The 23,462-nt window shown below is 39.9% G+C and overlaps 1 protein-coding gene across 1 annotated transcript in view; it reads right to left on the bottom strand.

The window, feature by feature from the left end:
• pkdcca (protein kinase domain containing, cytoplasmic a) overlaps positions 1 to 23,462 on the bottom strand; it is a 44,462-nt gene that overhangs the window by 1,814 nt on the left and 19,186 nt on the right. The window contains exons 6-7 of the mRNA XM_052011923.1: positions 20,139 to 20,246; positions 875 to 1,048 (exon numbers count right to left, since the gene is read on the bottom strand). Of these exons, the coding sequence (XP_051867883.1) occupies positions 875 to 1,048; positions 20,139 to 20,246 (282 nt within the window). The remainder of the gene's footprint in view (positions 1 to 874; positions 1,049 to 20,138; positions 20,247 to 23,462) is intronic.

Here is a 23,462-nt window from a genome sequence, read left to right as displayed (position 1 = left end):
CCAGAACATGACAGAGAAAAATAGATCCATGGTTCATCCAGTTCACCACTGGTATGTAGTTTATAACTTGATGTCAATATTTTTTTTAAAACCAAACTCCCTCCCCACATCTGTGCTCCAATCAGATTCCGTATTACCATTTCTCTAGAAATATCTTCTATTCAGCAGACTTTATTTTCTACAGTTTTTCTAAAACAGTCCCTTAATCTAAAAGTTTCCTTAGACGGCATACATTTCAAAAAAATCTCAAATTGCCAAAGCAGTTTTGAATTTGGGTGCTCTACAATCTGAAAGAATGTTTGGCCTCATTCAGAGGAGTACTTCAGAGTCCAGCATTTCAAACCGCAGCATACACCCTCGAAGGGGGCATGGTACAGTTAGAACAGAGACAGCTGCAATTTTAAAAACAAATAATTTTTCAATGTTTATGCTTAGAATGCAGATTGGAAGGGCTGATTGGTTAACCTGGTCATTATTCTGTTTTTATTTCAGATTTCCAGTATTTAGTTTTGATGTAGTTAGACCTCTGATGGAAACATGCCTGAGATTAATATTCTTAGGAGGGCTTACATGTTAACATTTAAATGGAAAATTGGTCTGACAGTGTATGTACTGAACTCCCTATGGGACCTAATCCTGTAACATTTATCTTGCACATTGAGTACAAGTCATTAGCATGTCAGAAAAACAACTGAATAGAAAACATTGGTAAAGATCTGGAATCTCAGATAATAGAAATTTGCAGAATTAACTGTTGTTAATGAGGTTCACACGGTCTAACCAGGCCAATGTTCTCAAACTTGCTGTTACATCTTTTTGCTCAACTATTGTCAATACGTTAGTCTGGACTTGCCTGGATTGCAATAAGACTTACCGGTCCAGGTTGTCCAATTGGTTAAAACAAAGGCATGGCATTGGGAATGATTATCACAGATCTCCATTGCCTCACTGATGTCATAGACAGACAGCAGGCAGCCCTCATGGTGGTAAGATGGCCAACATCTGTAATTTTCCTCAGGTACAGCAACATCAATCAATTGCTTATATTCTGCAAACCAAATGTAATAAATGATATTAATGTCATTGGTACACGAAGCAAACTGATAAATATAATTGGTGGAGTGAGTCTTGATTTTCAACTGCATGCAGTTTGTGTTAGATATCCACTCATCCCAAACACATGTCTCATCTATCACTTCATGAAGGTCAATTATTCTCCCCTCCTTTTCATTCTGGTTTCTTGGTTTTTCTCTCTGTTGCAATAAAATCTGTGAAAGTCTTGCCTTTACAACCATCTCTTGGGTTTTTCAGCAAGAGAAATGTCATAAATTACCAGCACCAGCAATCCCCAGATCATTATCATCTCCTCCTTGATGTTCCAAAAAATAAGTAGGGGAGCTGACTGTAAAAAAAAAATCACATACTGCAGAAAAATGGTACCCATAAGAGCAATCAAATTAAAAGAAAATGGTCCAGTTATTATTCCACTTTCAATGGATTTCTTGTGAGAATGTACTGAAAACTAATTTTGCATTGTGGAATCGAGGAACACTCTCAATCTTGATCAAGTTATAACGCTGCGCCTAGCACCAATGCATGGATTTCCCACTGCTGGCAGCTTCTTTTTACAAAATGTATCAGGTAGTTGGTATGGAGAAATGAGAAGTAATTTGCTGCTAGAATTCCATCTACCTCATGCCTGATATATTTTCCAGAATGCAGTGCATGTGTCTACTGTAAATACACATACACTTCATTTAAGTTTGGAACAGTCTGAACACTAGTTTCCACCATTCTAGCATGTTCAGACATCAGATATAGATAAAACCCAAAGATGCAGCTCGGGAACTGTTAATGAAGGACATGGAAAAATTTGGTATTGTGAGGGTAAGTATACCTCAGCTACTTCTTAATCATCTTTCATCATTTCCTCTCTACCGCCACATACATTCTCTTGACGTTGCTTGTCAATTGTACATTTTCTCTCCAGCGCTATTTCTGGCCCAATCGGTATCCCATTCAGAATACAAACACAAAGAAGGATGCCAAGCAAATTAGGACAACAGTTGATAACCAGTCCCTCTGCAACTGCAGGCAGAGCATTCCCTTTTTGGCAAAGATACTCATTCCTAAAGGAAGCTGGGAGAGTAAAGCAGGAGGTGTAACCAAGAAATGGAAACACTTGGATCACTGTACAATTGGATCCTTCTGTAGTTTGTCATCTGTTCATTGTTACTGAATGAATAAAACTGGCCTGGGATGAAAAACACCAAGTTTCCCATAATTGGTTTCACTCACCATCATGCCACCAACTACATATCCAAGTACTGGCACACCATGAGAAAGAAAGACTTGCATTTTATGACACCTTTCATGACCTCAGTAGTCCCAGAGAAGTGTCTTTGAGGTGTCACCATTGTTCACGAATTTGTGCACAGCAAGCCTCCACAAACTGCAATATAATAATAACCTAAATAGTTCATCCAATCTTAATGTTGGTTGACGGATAAATAATGGCCAAGATACCAAAGTAATATCCATCGTTTTTCTTGCAGTTTCATTCTCAAATCAATGTCTTAAGTATAAAGGCAGAATTACATAATAGGAACTCAAAATATCCATTTAAGGAACACAAAGTAAAATAAAAGAATACTGGAAATGCTCAGCAGGTCAAGGAGCATCTGTGAAGGGATAAACAGTTAATGTTTCAGTTATTGATGATAGAAGAACACACCTAGTTTTAGGTGGACAACTTCACTGCTTGAACAGAAATACCAACAGTAATCAGTAGTGAGATTAGCAGGAAGCATCAACTGGTAATTCACAGGTTGAATTTTAATCACCTCCCTCACCAGAATAGGGTTAAAATCCACTCCCTATTTTCCCCATCTTTTGGGGATTATCACGATCCCTGTGATTATGGCTGCTAATTGGGAGAATCATGGGGAAAATTCACATCAATAACTCTCTGGACGCATGTTACTCAGAATCCGTCAGCATTTTGCTGAATAAAGATTATAAAAGGAAATGGGATTTCCGATCAACATATTTTAATGCCAGCATCTGTGATTTCTAAGTGGGAACAATGCATTCATGGCTTTTGGCATGGGTCATATTGGCATTGTATCTGCTGGTAACAATCTATTTGTGTTAGACTGCCAAAAAGCATATGTATTTCAGTGCTCTAAGTGCTATTTTGTCTGCTGCACAGGGAGCAATGGCAGCTTTCCATCTGCCTTCATTTAAAAAGAATCCAAGATTAAGTGTATGAGCATTTAACCCTTTCAACACTGAAACAGTGGCCTGTGATACAGCCAGGGCTGGCAGTCTTTGTAGGCTGGACTACTCAAGTGTGATGTAGCATTCATACCATTACATACAAATGGGTTTCTGTTGAAACATACTTCTTTGGAATGTAGCTTTCATCTTTGCATTACCCTTTATCTGATACAATGTCAAAAGGCCAAGATAAACTGAGCAAATAATTACAATATAGATGATTTTTTTTAAAACCTTGTCTTATTTATAATTATAACAGCCAGACCTATATTCCTTTTTACATGTGATTCTGATCTGCCATCAAACACTGCCATAACATCACTGACTGGAACGATTAAATATCTGTAATTACCTGCAATAACCTCCGATTCTGGAAACGTCAAGGCCTAGTCCAGGCAAGTAGATTGATTTAATTTTTGTTTTAAATGTAAATTGCTATGCCTTTATCACCCACCAAATGTTATTGAGGTGCCTTTGCTTATCCCTTTCTGAAGAACTGAGTAGCAATTTGGAACTTAGAGAGTTTAGAACAGGAATAGGTTACTTAGGCCCTAAAGCCAGCTCCTCCATTTAATTAAATCATGGCTGATCTACATCTTAACTCCATAACTCATGACACAAGTTACCTGACAAGAAAAAGAAAAGGCAACATTGCTAAGGTGGAAAGGTCTGATAAATAGGTCTAAAAAGCCTTTTTGGGTAATGCAACCTTTTTGCCTACTGCAGTTCAATTTTATCAAAATATGGGTTGTTAAATGTGATCAGGTACTTAGTACATCCCAACCACTAATACTTGGCTACCTGTCTATCCAATCCCAACATAATCCTCAGCACAACCGTAGCCCCATTCTTTCCCAGACTGACTCTGATCATGATTCCAAGCATACTACAGCCCAATCTTCTCTAACCCTACCCCCTATCCTCTTCTCTGTTCCTCCAATCCTCTCTACCTACCCCAGTCACAATCCAAAACCCAACTTACTTCCTCTGCCAGTTCAGCAAAATCAGGAGTTAGCAGACAATAGATCCCAGCTTTTCCAGTCAGATCAGATAACTGAAGTCTCTCGTTACTGGAATTATTCCAGTAAATTTCTTGTGCACCCCCTCTAAGGCCTTTACACCTTTGCTAAATTGCACTGCCTGGAAATAGGCATACTCCTGCTGTGACAAACCTAATGTATTACAAAGACTGAACAGGAATTCCTTGCTCTTGTTCTCTATACCTCCATTTCTAAAGCCCAAGGTCCCCTACACTTTTTTAAACCGCTTTTTAACTGTGCAGTAACTGTTCTAACTGGCAGAGTGAAGGTGACTGATAAAAGACCAACACAGTGAGTAGTTTGTATCTAGAATATACTGCCAGAGAGAATAGCAGAGGTAGATTCATGCATGCATTCACAGATGAACTGAATAAGGACTTGAAAAGAAATTGATTTTGGGGAAGCTGGACTAGTTGAATTGCGCTTGCATAGAGCTGACATGAATTTGACAGACCAAATAGCCTTTTTATACTGCAATCATTCTGTGAATTGGTGAAGAGAATTCAGCACTTTGAATCTGGACACTAATTACCATCACTTTGAATCTAGGCACAAATACCACCATAAAACCAACAGGAATTATGTCCTCTGGTTGAAGCTTCTCTCCACATTCTTTCTATCAAAATCTAACACTCAACCTTTTTCTGCATTCAATTTCATCCATCCCACCAGCCTGTCTGCACTCTCCACATAATTCACCAGCTGCCAAGTTTTATGTCATCTGCAAATTTGGACATTGTGTACACCCAGATCCAAGTCATGAACATGCAAAAGAAAAGCAGTGATTCTAGTGCCAACCCCTGGAGAAATCACTGTACACTTCTCTCCAGTCTGAAATCTAACCATTCACTACTACCCTGTTTCCCGTCACTTAAGCCAATGGTCCATTTGTGTTGCCACAGTCTCTATTACCTCATATGCACCACATCCTCTGTATTGACTTCCTCTGTTATCTCATCAAAACACTTCCAAGACAGGTTAACATGATTTGCCTTTAAAAATTCCAAGTTGCTTTTCCCCCAATTAATTCTGACATCTCCAACACACTGCTAATTTGCTCCCTGATTTTCATTTCTAGTTTTCTCGCCAGTGAATTTCAACCAAGTGCCTATATTTGCTTGATCCCTTCATGAACAAGAATGAGACGTTTGCAATTCTCCAGCCCACAGACACCAACCTCATAACTACATTTGGATGATGATCAATACCTCTGCAATTCCCACCCTTGCTTCCCTCTGTAACCTCGGATATACTCAAGCTGGACTCAAGTGTTTACTTTGCTTTTAATACAGCTAAATACAGCTTTTAATACGGCTGCCACAAAGCAACAAATTTCAGATCATACATCAGTGATAATAGATCTGATTCTGAAGCTAGCCATTCTAGTAGTTCTTTCTAGCATCAGCAATAGCCTCCCTGGTAACTGCTTTTGCTGTGACTTCTATAGCATCATTTTCGCAGGTAGGTGAAAAACAATCTGATGTACTCATTTATTATTAAGATCATACCCTTTCCCACTATGTGGATCTCCTTTTAGGCTGCTAATTGGCCCCAACTCTTCTTTTAATATCTACTTACATATCTATAGCTGAGTTTTGGATTCCCTTTAATGTTTGCTGCCAGATCTTCTGCACACCCTCCCTCCCTCTGCCCTTCTCATTTCTAATTTTTTACTTCTCTGAACCTTCCAACATCAACCTGGTTCTCAGTTGTGTCATCAACATGACATCCCTCATGTGGCCTTTTTCTTTATTTTAATTTATTCCCATCATACATCTGAGACTTTAAGAGTCACTCTAGAAGCATGCATGTGGCTCAATGCAATAATCTCCATCTGTCGCAAACACTGCTGAAGACTGTCAAATGGCATTAACTAATCCCTTTAGCCTGTTCTCTTTCCTTCCTACTATTTGTTCCCTATTTCTCTCACTCTTTCTTCAGCCCACCCGGTAGTGAAATTTGTTAATGTTTTCTGTTCCTTTTTCCTCGCTGAAGAGCAAGAAAAGCCGTGGGATATATTGGCAAGGAGTTAAGAGCAAAATCCCATAGCAGGTGGGCAAGAGAAAGCAACCTCACTCATGAGACTCCATTGAATGAGGGAGAGTTGGTTAGTCAGATTATAGATGGATTTTTCATCCAAATGAGTTGGACTGCACAGAGACACACGGCATAGTGGGCTAATTGTAAACAGATGAATTGATGTACTATGGTGAGTCTAAAGCATGTGTTTTAAAAACAAAATCTGGCTGCAGCCTGTCCAGCTCCTCAAATTCTTCCTTTCATTTTTCAGCAAAGCACAATCTTTGGCAAAGCAGTGCTGACTTGCCACGTGCAACTTAAATGTACAACGAATAGATTTACAGCCATGGGACTGGGTCAGTCACATTAGTCATTTGCAAACAGATGTTATTTTACTGTCAGTATCATGCCGTTAAGTGAGACTAAAGTATTAAAAGATGAGCTTTTTTAGCTTGGCTTTAAAAAAAGAAAAACAGTCAACTACTTAACCACTGAACTTCATAAAAGTATTTCCTTTTGTAAAAAAAATTGTTGATAACCTTTATATTATTGATAAATGTCTCAGTTAGGGAGTTCTTGTGAAGGTTTAGGTTTCTGGAAAAGTCAAAAGTGCCCCCAGAAAACTCAGTGATGGCAATGTAAATTGATATACTGATCTCATTAAGTGCCGTTCTATCTGGTCGTATGGTTTCTCCATTTACTTTCCCAATTTGCTGTATCCTCCTTAAAAGGCAGTGAATCTTGCTGGGCTCAGAGTCATACAGCACAGAAACAAACCCTTTGGCCCAACTCATCCATGCCGACTAAGTTGCCAACTTGAGCTAGTTCCATTTGCCTGCATTTGGCTCATATCCCTCTAAACCCTTCCAATCCACATACTTGTACAAATATCTTTTCAACACTGCAATTGTACTTGCTGCTACCACTTCCTCTGGCAGCTCGTTCCACATACCCACCACCCACGTGGAAAAACTTGCCTCCTCAGGTCCCCTTTAAATTTTTCCCCTCTGACCTTAAATCTATGCCCTCCAATTTTAAGACTCCCCTACCCTGAGAAAAATTGTGACTATTCACTTCATCTATGCTCCTCATGATTTTATATACCTGTGCGGTCACCCCTCAGCCTCCTACACTCCAGGGAAAAGCAGCCTCAACCTATCCAGTCTCTACATATAGCTCAAGCCCTCCAGTCCGGGTAACATCCTCGTGAATCTTTTCTGCACCTTTTCCAACTTAACAACATTCTTCCCACGGCTAGGCAACCACAACTGCACACGATACTCCAAGTGTGGCCTCACCAATGTCCCTAACCTTGTACTCAGTGCCCTGACCGATGAAGGCAAGCATGCCAAATATCTTCTTCATCACCCTCTCTACCTATCATTACAGAGTGTATCACTACATTGTCTTATGACCGTTCTTCTTATATAATCCTTCAGAGTGAACCCAAGCAGTCTACACTCTGCACATTCTCATGATCCAGTTCGCACCCAGTATCCGTAGATGGAATAGTACTGCAATCAGAGGTGTAAATCTGCTCGACTTCAGCTTCTCCTGATACAAAAAACTGACAAGAGCAACGTGCACAAGAAAAATACATTCACGCGCCTGGTAATAGATTTGGGATCTTCCTAATTTGTACCCGTGGCATTTACAGATACATTAACACAACAGATATACCACAGTACGTTGTTTAATAGTGTTAAGAGTTACAGCAGCCTATTTCTGCTTCACTGGATTACTAAACATACTAAAATTCAATTAAAAGTGCAACACTGAGTCCTATAGATGTATGCGGGCAGTTCTGGCATTGAGTTTAAAGCTGTACCATATCAATGGAAAGAGGTCAGGGTGGAAACTGGACACATACCTATGAGATTGAAAATCAGTCAGTCAATCTGTTACTCTGAAACAAGCATTTTTGTCTGACCTGCTGTAAATATTTGGCATATTATACATTATTTCTTCCCGATCACTCTACAACCAGCTGGGCTTGGTTAACAAGCAATGGACTGAACATTTGTTTCCCAAGAGCATGGAACTAATTGTTTCTTTAAATAAGGGAGATGCATTGCATGCTTCAGGTGGTTAAATATCTCCTTAACTTTTTAGTTATTTGCAAACATACAGGAAAAGGTTTATTTGAGCCTTTAACCACCTCAAAATCACCTGTAAACAAAGCATTAACTGTAACTTTGAAAAGTTCCTTTGTGATTAACAACACAAAGCTTTATCCATTAAATCTACACAAAGCCTACATACTTCTGAAAAAGATGTCACAGATAAATTTGGTTCAGCAGGTTCAATATCCATTACCTGATGAAGTGCATGTCTCTATTGAATTCAGTTCTCACACAAAGAATGCAGCTTTTAATAAGTAGCGTCCATTCAACTGAACTATTTTTTCCATCAAATCCTAAACACTGAGTTTGATTGTTGGTGTTAGAGCTGGACTGGCGTCTTCTGCCCCTCCCCCGAAATCAGAAACGCAAAACTATTTTGCTTCTCTTCTCTCTGGACATGAATAGTGCAAAGGCTTTTAATTAACAAAACTTTTCTTGCTCTGTTTGACAGAAGAAGGTTCCTTGATGGGATCCTAATAATGGAGTATGTGAAGCATGTCAGTTTGATTCTTGCCCAGTTCCTCTGGCCTGCCCTGCATTGCACCCTTGGCTGCCATTCAGTCTCGCCTCCCTCCTTAACTCCCTCATTTCTATGTGGTTCAAGGAAAAAAAAGTCAACTTTTCTTTTTCTCAACTCCCCAGCTGCCTCTGAACTTTTAAGCTAAGCCATGCAGCAGCAAATTAAAATAATCACTGATGAAGATTTTTTTTATATGTGCAGATGTAAATGGGCCCCACCTTTTAACCTAATGTGATTGAAGCCTTCTGTTGAACTGTGTTCTTAGCAACAAGTATCCCGATAACGTCACTTCTGTATTACACAATTGCTTCCACTTGAAGAGGTTTTGATAACAACTTTGGCTGCAGTATATAATATGCCTCATTTACATCATAGCTGATTAAACAGTAACAGTAGGTCTAAACCAAAATCACAGCTTTTGTTACTTACCATGAGTAATTTCTTAATGACTAGTGGAGGTCCATGCCAGCCAAACCCAATGAACAGTTGAACTATCGACCAAAAGGAAATGGTGGCCCTATAATCAGGCACTCATTTTGATAGTTAGGTTCTACTGTTGCTCTGCAAGCCTCATTGGAGAACAGGAAATGGGCTGAGATTGCTCAAACTTGTTTCCTTCCATTTCCTATTTTCTGAAAGCTCTGACATGTTGAGAAAATGATTCAGCAGCCCTCTGCTACCTTGGGTAAGTGGGGATCATTCATTTGTTACCATAGATAATGAGTACTGACAGGTTAGTGGATTGTGAAAAGTATCATCCAGCAAAATGCAATCAGTTTTGGGCACTGATAATTGCATAGTAAAGGGAAACTCTGCTGATCATTTCCCCCTTCTCCATCTCACAAGCTAATCACATCATCATCTCAACACAAAGCAGAACTTGAAACTGGGTCCTTCTAGTTCCTGTGGCTCAGAATCATGCCAGATGGTGCATTAATCCAGTGAACTATTGAGAGAGCTTTGAAATTAATTTATCCAACGAGAAATGTTAATCCCTCTGTTCCTTAATGTTGTAAGATGCCAGCCAGGGTAATAGCCTAATCTATTGACCCACACAGTCACTTGACAATTTTCTCGTTCCTCCATGCTGAAATTCTTCCTTGATCAATCCTTATGGTAACAGCAAAATCTACTGAGCAGACAAATGGTGCACTTGAATCGGAGTCATGAGACGCTCATGAAGGCAATTGTTTAGTTTAGGCCCAGAATCATAATGTGTCATGTAAAATTTATAAACCCCGAATCAGATTTTCTTCTCAGCTTTGTTTCTTGCAGCAAAAATTAAAAGGGAAGAAGGCAAATGGCACATTTTGTAAGGAACTAAGCTGGCACCTTTCCAGTTGTTCATAAGGGAGTCACTGAAAACTTAAGCTCCCTGGACGATTAAATCCCGCAGCCAATACACCACTCAGAATATATAAATGACTGAGATATCCAGTAAAGCAGTTACTGTAATAAAAATTGTTAGAGAACCCCAGAAAAAAAAGTAGACAACACAAGAAAGAGCTCCTGAAGTATTAAGATTGAGCAGTTTCTAAAAGTATTTAATATTCTAAATGGTAAAACAACTTTGGCTGGAGTGATCATAGGAGTGAGGGGGAGGGTGATGGATTTTCAGATTCCCAGGTAAAACTACTCTTGAATAGGATTATTACCAAAAGAGATATTTAAAAAATGAATTGTGCAACACTAGTTAGTTAATTCTGTAAACAATGTTCTTTTCTTCATCACTTTATGGCCTGAGTGCTGGGAAACATTTCAGAACCTGTCTCAAAGCTATGGTGTACATATTGCTTTTAAAGGAACACTACACTGAGGGTAGGTGGTTCCCTGAGGAAGAAACTGGAATAAGTGAAAGCAGAATCATTCTTTCAAAGCACCTTCAGAAAATTGGGCACCCAGTTACTCTTTCTGAATGTAGAAAGTCTCCAGTGGGGCCAATGAAGTAAAGCACTTTTTGGAAAGGAATACACCTGCCCAAAGAAAGAGATACTTCAAATCCACAGAGGCCAATGATGTTTGTCTGTAGTGAGTAATAACCGAAGATGCCATTCACAACCTTTCCCATGTGTATATGTGCTCTCCAGCACCACATGGTAATGCAATTTCCCCAACACTTCCATCGTCATTCACTGCACTTTTCTCCATCAGCATGGCTTTCCTCTGTGCTGAATGCGTTTACATGAAGCTACTTAAAGTTGCAATGAGACAGGCCTTCCAAACCATTGTAAAGTGGTAACATGTGTTAGACAGTACTGGAGTACTCACAACTGGTGAGGTAAGTAAAGGAAAGGCAAAGATCCAATATTTTCATGTGTTAAATATAGCAAATATTTTGGAAGCTACTTTGCTATTCCCTGGATGCAAAACACAGTATATATATTGTGGTTTTGCTATATATACTTACATAGTTATTAATTTCTTTGGAGCAGATCTTCTGCTATTCAGAGTTCACCATTTATATATGTCTTAACCGCACTGTCTCCTACAACGTGGCACAGGATGCAGTCTGCCACAGAGAGACCACCTTCCAACACGGCACAAAAGTGCAAGGCAGCACAGGGCTTCTCCCTTTGAAAGAGGAAGCTGGCCAAGGTTCTTGCACTTGATCACAATTCAACAATCCCTGCTGAGAGTGCCTACATCTGGTCTTGCAGTGAAGACGGCAGTGTGCACATAGGCCCATTTCTGAACTCTTGTCACATGAATCTTAGTTCAGATGCCTTTCCACAACAACAACCTTTATGTCTGCCTAGACACTCTAGTGTGCTACAACAGATGCACTAGGTGGGTGCAGCAGCAAGGTGCCAATCACCATTTCGGTCATTAGTCTCTCAGTCCACTGTTGTGCTGGGTAAACCAGATTATCCTGGTGCTCAGCAATGGTTAATCCACAAGACAACCTGGTCTAAGTTTCCCTATAATGATCCAAAGGGAACACTGCATGGGGAATGGTGTAATCTTGTGCATATATTTTCTGGGCTTGGTCCATGCTCCACAATCAAGCCACTAAATTATATCAGATTGAGAGGGTAAAAAGCATCAAACTGAATGGACCCATTAAATCAGCACACAGCAGGGGCACAGTCTGGCCACAAGATCCTGAAAAGTTTTCCTCACACTGCCCAATGGCACTCGCGTACCAAGCATGATCATCTTTTTTCCAAAAATTAAACATTAATCTCAATTCACTTCCACCTTCGAGTTAGACTTTGCCTAATTTACCTTCCTGTCTCAATGTTACCTGATAAGGAGTAATTTTCTCTGCGTAGCTCCAGTATGATGCTGGAGGATCACCTCCCACACTACACACATCTTTACCCTATAAATATGGATCATTTTGGATCCCAGCCAATGCCGAGAGAAGAGGGACTTCCTGCAATATAGTGTGCAGGTAGGCAAAAGGTATGCTTGTGTTCTAAGTTTCTGTTCATCTCCATGGCAAATCCTTTATCTCCATGACAAATCCGTTACATCTTCACCCCACAACCCCCACAAAATGGCAGCAACTCCTTCCCTTTCTCAGTCATTCAGAGCAGTCAGTTTGACAGGGTAATCTATGAAAATGAGACTAAAGATTTCCTGTGAGCAATGACCAGCCTTGGTCAAAGCAGTGAGTGATAAATGTCAATTTATCAAAAATCCAAGCACACTTTCACCCAGCTTCCCTCAACTTTTACCCAGCCCCAGAGACACTTCATAAAATGGTTAGATTTTATTGAGGCATGGCCAAGTTCAGCCCTGCATTTTGCCAAGAGAGACCCTCACCCAAAAAAAAATTCAATAAAATTTGAAGGGTCACAACAATAAATCACAGTACAAAAAGCAACGTTATGCTTGATTTACACACTAATGGCCTTTTAAAGTAATAAGTACATGTCCATCTCCAGCTAAGCACTGCAATAAATTCACACATTTTCATCTTTTTGCACTGCAGCTAAATGAACATTTTGCTGCAGTTAAACTGATTGAAAAATACAATCAACATTTATAAAATAAATTAAATAGATATACATTCATAACTTGAGTGTTGACACCAGCATATTTCTTTAAGCTTGTGGATAAAATGGCATTTAATCAGATCATTTAATGTTCCTTTCCCTCTAATCAGCCCATTCCCCAGATAAGGCTCAGGCAGCTTCAAGTTGGAGCCTACGGTAACATTCTTTGGCAGCTACTCCCAAGTGATTGTGTCATTTCTGAAGTGAAATGTCTTGGTGTTCTGGGCACGTCCTTTGGCTCAGTTCTTTTGCATCTTGCAGTTTGAAGGTTTTATTTAAAGTGACGCGTTAAGATTTACACGATCCAGTCTCAGTGGTAGGGGCCTCCAGAAATCTCAACATGTTCACTCACAATTGGTAATATTTGAGATTCCACTCAACTGGGAGGTTCAGCTCCAGCTGCAAATCTAATGCAGTTCATTTTCAAAAGTACTATTGGAGGAGGACAGAACTTCTGGAAGTTAGATGAATCAAGGGATATGGGGATAGGGCATGAAAATGACATTAAGATTGATCAGCCATGATTTTATTGAAGGTCGAACAGGCTATAGGGGCCAAATGGCTTAGTCCTACTCTAATTTCTTATGCTCCCTGTAAGGATAGTTAATGATAAAGGTAACATTCTGATTCCAGGCTCAAGGAAGCCTTCTTTATCAGAACCACTCAACGTTAGCTGGAAGGGTAAGGAGGGCAGCCTTTGATGGGCCTCTACCAATGCCAATCTGAGAAGCTACTAATTAAGTAAGGCCTAGTAATACTTTTGTTGATTTCCCTCCACATCCATCCTGCACCAAGTTTCCATCTGACTGTGGCAATTTTAAGATTTACAAGGAATCTCTCATCTGCTTTGGAGACAATTTGAGTCCCATTCAGATGCTAAATTGATAAACGGAATGCCTAATGTGGGACTGAGCTGACAGACCAAGAAGGTCCAGCATTTAGTTCCCTGTATGTGTGGAGTTACTGGTTTCAGTTGGGCTATTGCCAAGAATAATATAGTTGAATGGCCCTGTTTTAAAGAGGATGAAACTGATCAAACAGCATTGTTACTTCTAGTAAAAACCAAAACAGCACAAGTGGACATTCCCCAAAGTCAGGTTTGGGTTCAGTTGCAATTCCTTTCAATCCTGTCCTATATACAAGGAATGAAAAGTTGGGTCAGGTACCCAAGGCTTGCAGGTTCCTGGGGAATTGTACTCCTGCAAGATACCTCCAAAAAAAGGGGGAGAAAAATTGGAGACAAATACAACAAGTTTACACCACTGGCCCCCAGATCCTCCATCACAGATTTAATCTTTCAATCCACCACTTTAAGGGTAAACAGAAGTGCACTGCAGAGGTGACTGAACATCTGCTGGATCAATTCTTAGTTCAAACCACAAAGCAAATCACTTTCCTAATTGGTCAATACTTTTCCTTTAAAAAAAACTCCTGTAAAAAAAATCTTAAAGTTTGACAGTAATTTCTACTTTTGATTAAACGTCTGCTTGAATTGAATTAACTTGACAGTCCTACTTCTTTCAAAGAACAAATACCATACATCACATATAAACAGTCTTGGTGAGTACAAAATAATCTGTTACAGTTTGCCTCCAGGCAAGTCATTGTGAATACATACAGCTAAAGAGCATAAGAACGATTACAACAGGCACAATTCACCAGCAATAACTCAGTCTTGCACACGTTCTCAAAAAGCACACGTCCCAAAAGCCTGTGGGGTCAAACAAACTCACTTTACACTTTTAATGCATTATAATAGATGCAATAGATTCTGGTCTCTTTATTCAACTTGTCTGAGGAACCCCTGAAGCTGAGTTTAATCAGTGCTAATGACCATGGACTCTACCCACAGCAGTCAGGTTGTGATTTACTGCAGTTCCTGGCTGGAAAAATGCCAGCCTTTCCCCACTTATCACCTGCAAATTCACTGTGATTCTAAAGGTATGGCTTCAGCAAAAAGCAGAATAACCATTTAGCTTTCTGACAAAAACAAGAAAAACTGGGGGAGGTGGTTGGAGGGTGAGGGTGACTTTGCCAGTTTTCAGGGATGTTTTGGGGTGGAGCCTCCTCACTCTACCACTGGAGGCCCTGCCACTGGGTGCTAGGATGCAGAGTGCCAGTGAGGTTGGCCAGCAAGATCTTATCCAATATCTCATCGGCTGATTTCAGAGTAATGAAGAAAACATGGGTTCTGTAATAGTGGGTAATTTGCTCTGCCCAAACAACGAAGGCACAAATCTACTTGCAACTTAATTTTCAAAAGATAATTTCCAACCAAACTCTAGATGATAGGCCAAGTTGCATCTTGTGATGTGGCTGATATATTTCACTCAGACAATACACACTTCAGGATCCAGTCTCCAGATGAAAGTTACATCCTATATGGTGTAACTGATAACATGCAGCTTATGGTATATCATATCTTTCAAGATCCTATTTGTCTTTGCAAAGGTAATATCACACAAGCTCCCCTCATACCAATGATTTGTTCTGTGTTACAATTTAACCATGAAGATAAGACCTCTATTAGTCACATGTACATTGAAACACAGTGAAATGCATCTTTTGCGTGGAGTATTCTGGAGGCAGCCGGCAAGTGTCGTCACGCTTCCGGCCCCATACAACATGCCCGCAACTTCCTAATCCGTACGTCTTTGGAAGTGGGAGTAAACCAGAGCACCCAGAGGAAATCCATGCAGAGACGGGGAGAAGGTACTAACTCCTCACAGACAGCGGCCAGAATTGAACCCGGCTCGTTGGCGCTGTAATAGCATTATGCTAACCGCTACACTACTGTGCCTGCCCTATTACAATTAGTGAAAACATTTCTCTAGCTCCCCTCTGGGAATATCCTTAGACACTCATTTTGCTGCTGTTATGCCTTTTTCACTCATTCAAGGGGCAGGGACATCACTGGCAAAGCCAGCATTTATTGCCCATTCTTGATCTCCCTTGAACTGTGTGGCACGTTAGTCCATTTCAATTAAGAGTCAAGAATTAAAAGTACCTTTTTCAAACGGTGAGACTGGGAAATATTGAGAGCCAAGAGTACTTGTGCACAAATAACCAGAATTAATAGGTCTGTGCAGCAGGGAAAGAAGGGAAATAATATGATGATCTTTATGAGAAAAGGATGAGTACAGGAGTAAGGACATTTTATTGTAATTATATAGGGTTATAGCGAGTCTGCACCTGGAATGTGTACTATGGTCTTAAGTAAAATAAAAAAATGTGCTTTCCATTGAGGGAGTGCAATGAAGATTCCTTAGACCACTTCCTGGGGTGGCAGGGGTTTGCCACTAAAGAGACCGAGTAGATTGCGCCTGTAATCTCCAGGAGTTCAGAAGAATCAGAGGTCTCATTGAAACAAGATTCTTATAGGGCTCAACAAGCTGGATGCAGGGAAAATGTTTTCCCTACTTAAGTCTAGAACCAGGGGTCAGTTTTAGAAGAAAGGACAAGCCATTTAGACTGAGGTGGGGAGAAATGTCATCTTTCAGAGTGAAATGAATCTTCGTCAGGTGTCAGTCATTAAGACAGCATTCGATAGGTTTTTGGATATGAGGGGAAATGAGGGATATGGAACAGTGCAGGAAGATGGCATTGAAGTAGAGGATCAGTCATGATCTTGAATGGTATAAGAGACCAAATTCTTAATTCCATTATTGGAATCTTGGAATCACACAGGGCAAGATCAAGAGATCGAGACAGAAAAAGACAACAAAGTATCATAAGATGAGATATGATTGACAGAGACAAAGGGAAGAAAATTGCAAAAGACTGAGAGGAAAGGAAGAAATAATGTTTGAGAGAAAAAGATGAGGAAGGGAAACAAGGGCAAGCACGGTAGTGTAGCTGTTAGCATAAAGCTATTACAGCGCTAATGACCAGGGTTCAATTCCGGCCATTATCTGTAAGGAGTTTGTACGTTCTCTCCGTGACCACGTGGGTTTCCTCCAGGTGCTCCGGTTTCCTCCCACATCCCAAAGACGTACAGGTTAGGAGTTATGGGCATGCTACGTTGGCGCCAGAAGCATGGCGACACTTGCGGGCTGCCCCCAGAACATTCTACGCAAAGATGCATTTCACTGTGTTTCGATGTACATGTGACTAATAAGGAAATCTTAAAGGAAGAAGAGGAAGACATGGTGATTGGCAGAGAGAAATGGAGGAAGATGGATAGAGTGTGATGGACTAAACATAGACTGAAAGCAAAGGACAGAAAAAGTGATCATAACTTTCTCATTATTCAAGAGGAGTTGTTTCTAGATTTAGCGTCTCTCTCACCAACTTTTCTCCCCCCCAATCAAAACAGCACAGAGCAGTTAATTCATATTACCTCAATGGCAAGTTCCGATTTGGTACAAAATAGGATTAACTGCCACCAGAGAAAACACAACCTTCCTGGCACTTTCTCACAAAGAAAATGTTTGTTATATTTATTGTAATGCTGAAAATAAATTTAGTGTGATGACAGGCATCAGTCAGCGAGAGCACGGTGGATTTCAGACCACTCGAAAGTCATCGGAACACCTGCGCAGCTTTTCAAGGTAACTAATTACGAAGCAAGGTAACTACAGAGAGTCTGGGTTTATTTCATTTCTGTCTGACAATGAATAGCCCTTCTGTCCTTTCCATACCTCCCTCTGAATCCACAATCAGTCATCACTTAGCTCCCTCTGCTATACAGCTGCAGTGAAGCACTAAGCGACAGATGCCCAATTCAAATCAAACAACTGCCAAACAGCCAGGAAGACGGGATAACTCAACTGCAGTAGATTCAAGATCTGCCCACAACCTAAACCTGTTTAGGATTTTCCTTTCCATCTACCAAACATTTTTGTTTTGATCTGTTGTGCTATTTGTATGAATATGATCAACTTAACACCAAATATTAAAATGTCACATATTAATACACAGGAAAACAATCTGAACTTTTCTGACACTTATTTTTTGTTTAAATACATATTGCACAAGTTTAAAGCTTTAAGTTTGTTTTTAAATCCCAAAGTTCTAAAAGTATTAACAAGTCCTCAGGTAACCTGGTACCCAAAGGTTTGCCTGCCAGCTCAACATATCCAAAGTTATTAATAAAAGTATACAGAAATAATTGAAAGAAAAAATAGATTGTTTCTAATGAGAGCCCTCCCAAAACATTCCCAAAAAAAATCTTTTCTTTGATGCTGACAGGCCCATGAATTTCCAGCATTAGTGTTTCTTTAGCTAACCTGCCAAATTTCCAGCGGTGCTCCTCAAGATAAATCACATGATACTAAGACAGGCATGTCGTTCCATGCAACGAGAGTGGGCAAGAAATGTCACCTCAACTCAAAGCAGGCAAAGTCTGTGAAATGAAGGGTCTTCATGTTGGTCTTTGCAGGCAAATGCCAGTTTGCCTTTGTGCCTCATTTAAAGAGTGAAGTGGATCCCAGACTGGTGATTAACTACATCTGATGATCAGACAGACAGGAAATCTCCTCCAATTCAGAGGAGTGGGTAACAAACTGAACAAACCAGCAAAAGGACAGAGTCTCTAGTGAGTCCAGCAGGACCCCTTCTTTTACTGGGCCCATTAAAATAAAACGTTTAAGCTTTCTACACCTATTTTCTGAGCAGCTTGCGGTGGTCCCTTGAAAGCCATATGCAAAAGTACAAGCTCCACCCATTTTTCCTAATTTACAGATTGGCAGTCTGGTGACAGCCAAGTTCATAGTGCCACAATAGGTATCACTCTTTCCTCTATCAGAGGTTGTGGGTTCAAATCCCACTGCAAGGAGTCAATGTAAAATTTCAACTGTACTTGTTGAAATTCAACTCGCACAACTGTACTCGTTGTACCGTGGGCAGCACGGTAGTGTAGCGGTTAGCACGACGCTACTACAGCGCCAGCGATCAGGGTTCGATTCCCATCGCTGTCTGTAAGGAGTTTGTACGTGTCTGCGTGGGTTTCCACCGGGTGCTCCAGTTTCCTCCCACATTCCAAAGACGTACGGGTAGGTTAATTTGGGGTTTAAAATGGGCGGTGCGGACTCGTTGGGCCAGAAGGGCCTGTTACCATGCTGTAAATAAAAAAAATAATTTACTCCAAAGCTGCACTAATGGGGGTGTCATTTCTCTTATGAGATATCAAAGCAATGTCGTGCCTGCTCTCTCCATCAGGTATAAAGGATTACATGGCACTATTTGAAGAATGTCTGCACCTTATTGCCTTGTTAAATGAGACTTCACTGTGCATAAACTGGTCTCGACACTTATGTTACAATAGTGATCGCATTTCAAAATCTGCAGGGTACTTTAGGAAGTTATGAAAGACGTCACATGCTATAAAAATTGGTGTATTAGTCTGCTAACAGAGATTTGTTTTTAACGTTCTGAAAAGGAGGGACATCTTGTCTAAATTGTAGAATATACATTGGTGTGCTTATTTTATAAGATTAGGCTTAGTAGATTGGAAAAAGGCAACTCACATTCTGCTTCTTTATCTCACTGTGAGGAGGCAATGCCTAAAAATTCAGCCGAGTTGAAAGTGGGGTGCAATGCACTTCTGCTTCTATACAATACATTTATTGTTACCAACTGGGTTGAATTTCTAGGCAAGATTCCTGGCAATTTTTATGTTTAATTAGTTGCGGCTAGCAAGCCATTTCATGCACAAACAGTGAAACAGCACCAATCCAGCGTCTAGCCCCTCCCCACCCACCACTACCCCCAGTGACAACCATACAAGAAGAAATTTGCTCCTGCAAACTGTTAGGCTTCAGTATGAATTTTGGCACTAAGAAAGAAAACCTCAAAAGCTTCAAGCTGTTATTTATTTTCACAGCAACAATCAGACTAAAGTATTTTTAATGAACCACTATATGATAAAAGTTATTATTTTCTTAAGTTATCAACAGCAGAGAACTAAACATACATGCAAGGTAGCCCCACCTAAACACATACCAGGGTTAAAATATGTGGCCTTTACTTTATAATTACTTTTCTTTATACTCTGCCTCCATACAGCTCAAACCACACAGACTCTTTCATCACAGTGCTTTGAACATTTGGATCAATGAGACAATCTGTGATGAATAAAAGTTCCCCTGCCCCCTCTGTTTAACCTGGTGCTCAAACACTGGAAGTACTGCAGTTAAAGTATTTGAGGCCATCTTACCCGAGGTTTGGCTTCTGGTGACATTCTGCAGATATAATCCACTCTTGAACAGGTACAGAACTTCCTCGAGCTGAGCCAATGTCTCTTCTATGCCCCAGCGCAACTCCCCTGTAAAACAAACCTCTTTCTGTTAAATGCTTTCTTGCCATTTCAATCACTTGAGCATTGTGCTACTTTCCACTTTCAAGGCCAGTTTTCTCTTTTCCTTCTCCCTTAACAGTTGTAGTGTGCTGAACTCACTGTTGTGTTTCTAACTCCAGTCCTTTCACTTCCTTAGGACCTTAAACTGTGAAATACCAATCATTTTCTCCTCCTCCAAACCCTAAACTTTTCAAATCCAATCATAAGTCACTTAACCATTACTTTGAAGTTAATTACTTTCTCTTCTACTCTTCTTGTTACTGCATTATAAGCCATTCATTTAAAGAAAGGCAGATGTGCATTTATATTCTGTCTTGGTAACTTCAGGATATCCCAAACCTGATCTAATACAGTGTTTTTGAAGTGTAGTCACTCTGAATGTTAGGAAACACGATAGCCAATTTGCAGTCAATTTGGCTATCATGCCAAAGCTCCTCAATTTAAAAAAAACAACAGGTAGAATACTGATCTTCAGGAAAGTCCAATGGCACAGAATGAGTTAGGAAGCAGTTTCTGTAACCTCCCAGACTTGATGTTCCTGATCTTAACTAGGACAGTATGGAGCTAACCCGTAGAATGTAGGCAGATCTCCACAGAAGAGCCAGGCAATAGGACATCAGATGATTAGCTCCCATGTTATCCTTTCTTCCTAAATGCAACATTGCATTTGACCATATCATCGATATGGAGCAGTCAATAGGCAGGAATAAACAAGGATTATTAAAAGTTACCACATATAACAACTTCAATACCATACATTAGAGTAATAGCAAAGTCAGAAACACAAGATACTTTTGGCAACCACAACAGTTAAAACTTTCTTCTCTGACTGCTTCATCTATAATGAGCTTTTACAATTAGTGACAAATGGAATGTATTTGGCAGAACTGCGTCCTCAGACTGCCAATTGTTTGTTCTACAGCAGTTGTGTCGTTAACAAACAGAATGTGAGAGCAGTACTGTGGCAATATACCCTGCAACATTGTCTATTTCTTCATAATTATGAAAACCTACAGGAAGAAACTTTGGCCCCTATATTGTTTCTCATGTTGCAGTTTGAATACACAAACCGCTCTCTCAGCCAGGGGTACAAGAGGAGGCAGGGAGCCTGAGCTAGCCCAACTGTGATCGGTTGCTGAATCAGCCAACCATGGTGCTTTTGCAGTAGGATAAGTAATCAAAAAGAACATTCTTCCTACTCGTCACTCTAATAGTCCATCCTGCTGTCCACTTAGCTGAAGACCGTATGTTAACTTTAACAATTAATGTTCTGTCAGATAGCCAACAGCCAGTGTCTGTGCCAGAGGAATGACTGCCTTAATCTTTGGTTTCTCCACCCCCCCCCCCCCCTCCCCCATGGCATAACGCAGCAGGAGGTCAAGACATTAGTGACAAAATGCATTTATGGTTACATTGCAAAGAACAAAACATGTTTGCACCTGTTTTGCAATGAGCAAGTATTGTTTGAAATACCAAGGCACTGTTAAGTACTAATCCGTAGATCCATTTACTGCAAGGTATTTCAAAACAACTGAATTTATTCAGGTAGCAGGTTATATGCTTCACTTGTTTAATATTTTGGGGATAAAATAAAGTTGAGTGAAAATAAATGGTTATAAGTAGCTATTTTTAAAAATAATTAAAGCAGGACTAAAGTTTTATGGATTAATAAATCCCATAGTTTTCACCTGCAATGTGTTAAATGGTATTTACCTGACACAAGGGCTATTTTGTGAGCTTGTGGAGTCTTGCTCTTTGTAGGCAGCAGTTATGTGGATTGTTGAAGTTAGAGGTTTGTCAAATATTTATTCAGTTAAAATTTGTTCAGTAAGGGATGCAATTTTCTGCATAAATCAAACCATTGCAAAGAAAATACTTATTTCCAATAATCTCCCCTATCCAATCCACTGCAGTTTATTTTGTTCCTATGTAATTTTGTTGTAAATGCAAATTCTTTTCAGCTATAAATGGAAACCCTTGTTTGTTTGGAACACAACATGGATAGCACTGCCTAATCCCCTAGTTGGATACTCAGAGGTACGAGTCTCAAATTCTGTTTTTGTCTTTCGAGTAAGTAAAATACAATGGAAGCAATCCTTTGTAGAATGTCTCCTTGTATCAATCCATCTCTCATTTTGCAAGCTACACTGTCTTCTTAATTGTATAAAGTTTCTGCTGAAGGCAATGGTTTCTGAAATGTGAGAGATGGAATTAATCAAATAAACCAATTTATCCAAAGCAGGAAGTTCAACTTCTCATCACAATTCCATGCTTGTCCTTCCTGCAAAGAAACTTAGTAAAATTATACAACACAATGAGGCATTTTAATTTCCAATTGATTATAGTTCTCTATGTGGTGAATTCCTCTGTCCACACAAATCAAGTTCCTGACTCTCCACTTGGAACATTCTCACCAAAGACAAATAGGTTTCTCAGTCAGACAGCCATTGCTCTTCATCTCTAACAAATACCTTAATACCTCAAATCCATGTTTAATTGCCTTCCTAGCCTTACCCCTGCCTATATCTGGAACCTCCTCTGGCCCTTTAGATCTAGTCATTCGCCCCATTCTCATGTCCTCTGCACTCAGACCCCTGTACACCAACAGGGTTTTTGCTCTACTGTTAGTTCAGAAACCCAAGGCTCATGCCCAAATTTCCTTCCCGATCCTTTCACTGTTTTTTCTCCTTAAAAACAAACCCTCCCTAAAGTGCATCTTTCTGTCCGATATATTTTTGGTCATGCTTTCTAACTCCTCCTTTCGTACTGACATTTTCCTCATGGTTCAGTGAAAGATTTGAAATAATTTTGCTGCATTAATAACAATAAATGAATGGAATTTGTTGTCAATGTCCTCTGTCTAACAGCCAATTAGAAGACCAAATTAGATTAAATGTAAAAGAAACAAATGAAACTAATCCGGACAATTTCTATAACAGTAAGGGATTTGTTTTTATGACAGAAATACATTCAGTTAAATGGTTTATGCGATTAAGTATAAATCGATTAAACATGTCTGATACAGCTGACTGCGAGTCAGGATTAAAAAGGTCAAGCTGATGAAAGTTTTTTGCAACCTTCACTCAACCCTGTTGTAAGAACAGGGGTCTGATGTCTTTCTGATCAAAATATTTCCAAAAGTATAAGATGAAAACTGAAACCTTTGGATTTAATGAAGCCAGT

Source organism: Pristis pectinata, chromosome 3, assembly GCF_009764475.1.
Source record: "Pristis pectinata isolate sPriPec2 chromosome 3, sPriPec2.1.pri, whole genome shotgun sequence".
NCBI lineage: Eukaryota > Metazoa > Chordata > Chondrichthyes > Rhinopristiformes > Pristidae > Pristis > Pristis pectinata.
Note: the sequence above shows the minus strand (reverse complement) of the source record. Positions and strands in the feature narration are given on the sequence as shown.